At 39.8% G+C, this 7783-nt stretch overlaps 1 protein-coding gene across 1 annotated transcript; it reads right to left on the reverse strand.

Moving 5' to 3' along the window:
* Positions 1–426: 426 nt before the first annotated feature.
* RPL5 (ribosomal protein L5) lies at positions 427–7522 on the reverse strand (the record flags this gene model as incomplete). The annotated part of the gene is made up of 7 exons (XM_009871121.1): positions 427–587; positions 1189–1277; positions 2937–3114; positions 3781–3983; positions 4554–4688; positions 7241–7356; positions 7453–7522. Coding segments are annotated over 7 exons (891 nt in total), but the record flags the coding sequence as incomplete, so codon positions are not given.
* Positions 7523–7783: the final 261 nt, after the last annotated feature.

Below are 7783 nucleotides of genomic sequence, written 5' to 3' on the forward strand. Positions count from 1 at the left end.
TTCAGTAAGCCTCAGGTGGCCTCTGGGAAGAGGGTTTAAGATCTGCTGTGACTACTCCTGCTTTTTGCTTAAGCTACATACATATTCCCCCATACCGCTAACTATGCTGAAAGAAAAATGATGAAGGACATGTAAAGCCCCTATTAAAAATTTAAAAGCTTCTTCTAGTTAGAAGCAGCAAGTTCTCAGAGCTAGTCTTTGATACTAGTCATGCCATAAATTAATCAAATTGATTTCCCCTTCTGATGGAAATAATTATAATGCAACAACATTGGGTTTGAAGTGTGTCACCTCTCCGGTGAAGGAGTTCAGTTCATAGGGTATGATGAAAGGAAAAAAGCCCTTAAGGCAACGGACTATCTGGATCATAGAAATATTCTGCATATTTGTAAGATACATTATTAATAAGCCAGTCTTACACAGTTGCTTACTCAATAAATTTATTGCCACTTTTTCCAAAGCTTCATAGAAAATTGTGGAAGTTGTCTTAACTATCAGCTGCGCGCTCCTGGGCCCTGAGAAAGCTAGCCTTCTTCTGAGCAACACGATCTTTCTTCTGGGCGAGGGACATCTTGGGACAGTTCCATCTGCAATGTAAGCACAGTGTATGATACACCCATGGCAGAAATAAGGAAAGAAGTGGTCAAAGCTGCAGTGCACCAGAACTGTGATTTAGAGTGCTATGCTAGAACACATTCCCACTTTTGTAACACACTTTGTTTCCTCAAAATGATTTAAGGCTGTAGTTATGGCACCACCCAAAAGGCATAGTTAGACTGCAGCAGTTTAATTCCTCAAGAGGTAAGCTCCGTATTTTTTTGTGACTAGGGTACAGACAGTATCAGTACAATATCTGTGCCTTGATTACTTTTCTCCCAGACCCTGGAAAAATCAAAATAGTTTAGTATTGATGAATTAGCCAGCCTGCTCTCACCTAAAGAGAAGCGGCTCTCCCACTGAAAACACTAGTATCTGAAGGACACAAAGAGTTTCAGCTATTCAGGTCACAAGCATACTCCACTTTTATATATATGTATTATATATATATTTGAGAGCTCTTAAGTTTCAAACTCCTGCTGCAAAGGTTAACTCCTGACAGTTATAGAGAACTGCCTGTATCTTAATCTGATCTAAAACACACGTGAGTTAACTAAAATATCTTTAACCATAACAGAGGATGAGTTTTACCTCTTTTTCTTGACTTCTCTCTTAGGTTTCTTTTCATGGACTGGATTATCCCGTATAGCAGCATGGGCTTTTTTATACATTTCTTCCATCTAAAAAAAAAACCAAACCCCAAAACCAAACAATTAAAAATTAAGTTTGCTGTAGTGGTCCAGGTGTAGGATCATAAAAAGGTTTCATCACAATACAGCTTTTAGTTTTGTGTGGTTGTCCTTAAAACATTTTCTTCATACAAAAGCTTGCCACCAAGCATGCTGCAATTCCTACTATCACTGATAAATTTAAATATCCAAACCCACGACGTAGATACAAAATAGAGAAAGTAATTTTATCCTTATTTTACAGTTAGGGAACCAAGGTCCTATGGCAACTACAAACTACTTACAAGTCTCATAAATAGAGGCTAGCATCTTGCAGTTGAAATACTATTCCCTCTGAAGTGTAAACACCTTAGCTTCCCTAACAGTTAAATTTAAAGGCAGTCTAGGAAGCTATTCTACCTAGAATACTTTGTATTTACTTATGAAATAAAAATTATTCCAACTGTCATCAGATATGTAATCTTACCACTTTTCAGACCCTAAGTACACATTACAAAGCTAGTTAGTAGGGGGGGAAGAAGTGCGCAACTATAGCTTAACGAGTCTTGCAAAAATCATAACGGTCCCTGTGTTTTTCCCAAGGATGCCATAATGCTGTTCTATTCCAAAGGCAATTGTCACTCCCTAATGGCACTAATTTTAAGAATACCTTTCCTTTCTTGTGGCTAAGTAAGACCACTAGATACCAGCTGTGAAAATCTTCTAGATATCCAAGAAAAAAAAGTCTAGCTAGTGATGTAAGTCCTGTACTCACTTGGCTGCAATACAAGCTATAAATACTGTTTAGTAAAACAGGTAAGTTGGCATTTAGAATATGTTGTTATTTTTTTTAGTCAAGACTAAGGTAGAAAAAATTAGCAATCAGTTAAGTTTACAAACAAACAAACAAACACACACCACCAAACCAAAATGCCATAGCAATACAGCGATAAAAGAGCGAAGTTAAGTTTTCCATAGCCTCAAAATGGGACTTGAGAATGTTTATTTCAACTTCAGGACCACTAATTGAGGAAACCAACCAACAGTTTTACAGACAGTAAGACAGATCCTCTGAAAGGAGGACTTGAAAGAGGTGAAAGAAGCACCTTGCTAATCTTACATATCTTCTAGTATTTTGTACAAAGTACTCCAAATTTTATAGTAGCACTGAAATAAGATGTATTACACTCCATAGTTTTGAGAGATGCTAGCTTCTCCAATAGAGCCAGCTTGAGCAATTCTGTGTTCACCTGGCACCTAGAAATATCTATAGGGTCACACAAATCATAAACCAGATTTGACCCAGAGCACATATAGCTGCAGAAGTGACAGGCTGTGGTGCAGGATTAGGAACGAGTAGATAGCATGTATAGAGACTTCACATTAATTGTTGTATCATAACCAAAACAAAAGTGGTCCATCTTAGAATGCCATCCTGTAAGCTTATAGGCAGAATGTGAAGATTCACAGCAGGAAAAAAGATCACTTTCAAAAGATCTATGATATACTGCAGAGCTCTTAACAAAGGAAAAATATTTTCCTTGCATGGATAAGATACAACATGAATCATGTTATTTTACATATCAAGTTTATTTGCATTACTAAGTAGGTCCCTATGCAAGACTTATCAGCATCTCTATTAATGCACAAAAGCCAGATGGATAATCTTACCCCATCAGGTGTTACGTTGTTCTTTATGTACTGGGAGAACTGCTTTTTATAAGCATCTTCATCCTCCTCCATCAGGTAACGCATGTAATCTGCAACATTTTGGCCCATGATATGCTTGCGGTGAACCTCTGCATTGAATTCTTTACTTTCCGAGTCGTAGCCAGGGAAACGTTTGGTACTGTAAAACAGCAGTTACAGTCAAATTAAGACATATTGCCGAATAACTCCAATTCCAAGGCTAGGTTCCATGCAGACATGACTGATACATCAGATTCTACTATGGATAACTGAGGGACAGGACCCTCTAATTAAGACATAAGAAAATCTCAGCTGCCATCAGTCCCGTCTTGAAACAGTATGGTACATCATATACACACCATGGACCAACTACAGCGTGTTCGGTCACTGGGAGGATCATCATGTAGCAGCCAAGTCAGAAAAACTGGACAATTAGTCAAGAATGAATAGGACAGCATGGGAGAGGGTAGGAAAATATAACACAGAGCTCAGACTTTTTTCCTCCCACTGCAGCTAGCAGAAAGAAGTTAACTGTAATATCAGTGTTAAGTAACACTGCCAAACATCTTAGGCTCTTAGTTTCTAAAAGTTTAATAATACCTCCTGATAGTTGCAAGATTCCCAGCAGTGCTATCAGAATTGCATTTGCCAATTAAAAAACAACCAACGAGCCAACAAAAACCCACCACAGAACCAGGGCTACATAACCATCACCAGGTCATAACAAAATTATTTCAACATGAAGTGACAAGTCTAAGCGGACTGCCACACACAGGAGCACCTCAGGTTAACGCTTAAAGGAATTCTTGCAAACAGACTAGATTACCTGTGAGGGATGGACAAACCACCATCCACAGCACCCTTCAGAGCACCAAAGACTTTGTTTCCAGTGGTAGTTCTGGCAAGACCAGCATCCAGGTAGCATGTGAAAGCACCAGGCTTTCCATCCACACTTTCCACATTGTATTCATCACCAGTCACTTCGACCTGGCCTTCATAGATCTTATCAAGGCCAAATTTATTCAGAAGCTGTGGGGAAGGAAGGAAAAAAAAAAAGTACTTCTGAAATGATTTCCATTTACTGACAAAACAAAGTATCACCACCACCTTAAACCACATGCAGTAGCATTTCATGTTTTGAACAAATTTATTACAACAATTAAGCACCCCGTATTTTTAACAAAGCTTTTAACAACCACCACTGTAAGCACATCTATTAAGTTTCAACCTTTTGTTCCAACAGGTACATGAGTGAACTTATTCATGAGTTCATATGGACAACAGATGGATACTGTTTACATGGTTTCAAACTCTTAAAGGTACATTTCTTACATTTTTTCCTGACTCCCTCCCTCCACCAAACTTAAGTGCTGAGACTTAAAAGTGGACTGCTGGAGATGAAACTGCATGATGTCACACTTCTCACTGTGATTTGACAGTCACATGAGGCCATCAAATCTACATGGTGAAAAGCAAAAGTTATTATTTAGAGAAGCCTAGAGTCAGGTATCTATACTAACACGCCACTTAAGTGGACTTTCCCTTCTGTAAGAAAACCAAGATGTAGGGTAACTTTGAGACAATCTGACAGATACCTACCCTGCGTGCCAAGAGCAGACCCGTACAGTATGCTGCTGCATAATTGGTCAGGCCAACCTTCACGCCGTACTTTGGCAGCTCATGGGCATAGGCAGCACAGACAATCATGTCACCTTCGATTCTGGCATAGGCAATCTGACAACAAAGCAAATGTTAGGTGTTCACACAATAATTCTGGGCTCGATTTATTGGTTCTTTGACATGTACTTAAGCTGACAGGAATTCCACATAGAAATGTCCAGCAAACTGCCAAACATTGCATGCAAGCAAGCAGGAGTGTTTTTCTTCCTTTTTTTTTAAGGCATAATTAACTCGAGTACAACTGCAAAGAATTCAAATCTGTATTAGGCCAGAGAAAGTTTATGCCAGCAACAACTTTCATTTACCTCTCATCAAGAGACCTGGAAAAAGCTGTAACAACCTGACTACTCTGAAAGGTGAGAGGTTAAGAGTTGGTAAAGGTTCAGACTGCTAAGGAGACAGGTCCAGAAGGTTCTTGGCCATAGAAAGCCCAGACTCCTCCCCAGCTGCCTTACTGCTGCCCAATCACTTAAAATCATGGTCCAAAATATAATGTTGAGCAATAATAAACAGAGGAAAGAAACACCCACTGGGGTCCACTAGGGAGAGAAAGAAGACACTGGAACATTAGGAGTGCCAATGGAGGTTTAGTAAAACATTCATATAGCTATTGACTATCAGTTGTTGTATTAACTCTGACTTTAGCCAAACAGTCATTGATAAAAGTATATAAAATTTTAATAGAGGGCAGGATAATAATAGTAATAGTAATAATAATAATGCAGATAACTTGACTGCAATTAAGGTGACTTTTAGTGTCATAATATAGCAAAGCATCCTCGGCTGGGAGGACTGCACTAATCCCCTCCTAGCTCTGCTCTAAAGTCAACTTCTATAAGATAAGGTTGCTTTACCTACACACAATTACTTAGAATTGTTAACCGAAACAATTACATAGAATTGTTATCTGAAAAACCATGAGCCAAGTGCTATCGAGCACTTTTTAGCCTTTTTGCACCCTGCACCATGGGGAGTGGGGAAGGTTGGGTCGGTGGCCACAACTGCCTGCAAAAGCAACCATTCAAAGAATCATTATTGATGTGGACGGATTCTGTCCCACTTTCTGCATGTAGCTCTCTTACAACACGGTATATAATGCACCTCAGAAAAATGGAAAAAGCACCTGATACGGAGTTTGTGATAACAGAAACTAGCCTTATGAAATGATTTTATTAATAGGTCTGAGATCTTCATTATCTCCAGGGTCTCCTATGAGACAGCAGTACTATCAGATCATACAGAATCACACAGAGAAACAGAATCACAGAATGTCAGGGGTTGGAAGGGACCTCGAAAGATCATCTAGTCCAACTCCCTGCCAGAGCAGGATCACCTAGAGTACGTCACACAGGAACGCGCCCAGGTGAGTTTTGAATGTCTCCAGAGAAGGAGACTCCGCAACCTCCCTGGGCAGCCTGTGCCAGTGCTCTGTCACCCTCACAGGGAAAAAGTTTTTCCTAATGCTTTTGTGGAACCTTCTGTGCTCCAGCTTGCAACCGTTACCTTGTCCTATCATTGGACATCACTGAAAAGAGCCTGGCTCCGTCCTCCTGACACTCACCCTTTACATATTTATAAACATTAATGACGTCACCCTTCCACCTCCTCTTCTCCTAGCTATAGACCAAATCCTTCAGTCTCTAGTCCTCCTTTCACATACAGAAACATGATATAACTTCCATACCTCCTTTCTACAAGCAAAAGTTGTCCTTTCTTATAGAATGGAAAGACGCTATCAAGCACATGTAAGCACCTGCCACCACTGAGTTTTGTTTTGAGTTTCAAAGATAAAATAATCCTGCCAAGGTCATAGTTTTGTCTGAACTGACTGTAAAAACAGCACTCTCCACTCTTCTCAACAGGTAATTATTCTATGTAGAATGACAGGATGGTTAGAATTTTCTAGCTTCTTTTTGAGCTTAAAACACATGACAGAACAAGCATGCCTAAGTTTTTAACTTCAAAATTAGTCAAAACATTCTGAAAATGAAACAAGAAAATGTTTCCACAGTAAGGAACTGCATATGATGCAACACACAGCTACATACTTATTAAGCATGAAAAAATGCCTACTAGTCTTATTTATCAGTCTCCTTTAATCTTGCAGAAACGCCATCATAAGGCCTAGGTATTTCAAATGCTCCATACAACATCACAGACAAAAACCCCTCAAAAGATAAGGCATCTTTAAATACAGTGCAAGGCAATACAGTTTGACACATCACATAATCACCTTTCTTGTCTTCACAAGGCCCTCTTTTCAAAGCACTTCAAATACAGCAGAAAAAATCCCCAGAGAAATCCTCCCTCTCCCTGTAAGCTTTTACTTATCCCAGCTTAAAACAGTACAATCTTACACTACAAATAATCTTGCTGTAGAATACAAATAATCTTGCTGTAGAATACTGACATTAGTAAAATTACTTGTACCATGAATATGGTCTGTTACTGAAGTTGTGTCATAGTTAAAAATCACTGTCCTTTAAGACTGTTTTGCAATCTGAAAACTGCTCAGATCAAGCCTAACACACTCCATCGGCTTCAACCATCCCCCTCACTGTCATTCTGGAAAGGCTGGTAAGTAGAGCAAGCACCACAGACCTTACCTGGCAAATGATGTCTCTGTTGGTAACACGCACAATCATCCTATATTTAGGGGTGTTGTACTTGTTTTTATCCTGAATTACCAAACGTTTGCGAGCATAGTAATCAGTTTTTCCCTCTGAAAAACAACAGTTACAGTGTGGAAATCAAGTGTGAAAGAAGTAGGGATATTCATCAATGACATTCAGTTATGTTGGAGTGAGTTTAACCGTACCTCTCCTTCTTCTGAATTTCACTTGGTATCTCTTGAAGTACGCCTTATTCTTGACAACTTTCACAAACCCCTTGAACAAGAAATACAACTGGACGTTATTAACGTACAACCACGTCAGCCAAGGCCACTGTAACTAAATGCGCCACAAACACAACCATGGTGGAGTCAGGGTTTCTGTCCTTCCCGGAGGAACTAATGCGCGCTTGTGCCCTTAACTTCAGACATTTCAGGAGAATCCCAGGACCTGAGGTCGTTAACCGAACGTCTGTCTGCACGGACTGACGCCGCAGCCGCCGGGCCGGTTTCTCCCGCTGGCCCCCGCCCGGGACAA

Source organism: Apaloderma vittatum, unplaced genomic scaffold (assembly GCF_000703405.1).
Source record: "Apaloderma vittatum isolate BGI_N311 unplaced genomic scaffold, ASM70340v1 scaffold38836, whole genome shotgun sequence".
Taxonomy (NCBI): domain Eukaryota; kingdom Metazoa; phylum Chordata; class Aves; order Trogoniformes; family Trogonidae; genus Apaloderma; species Apaloderma vittatum.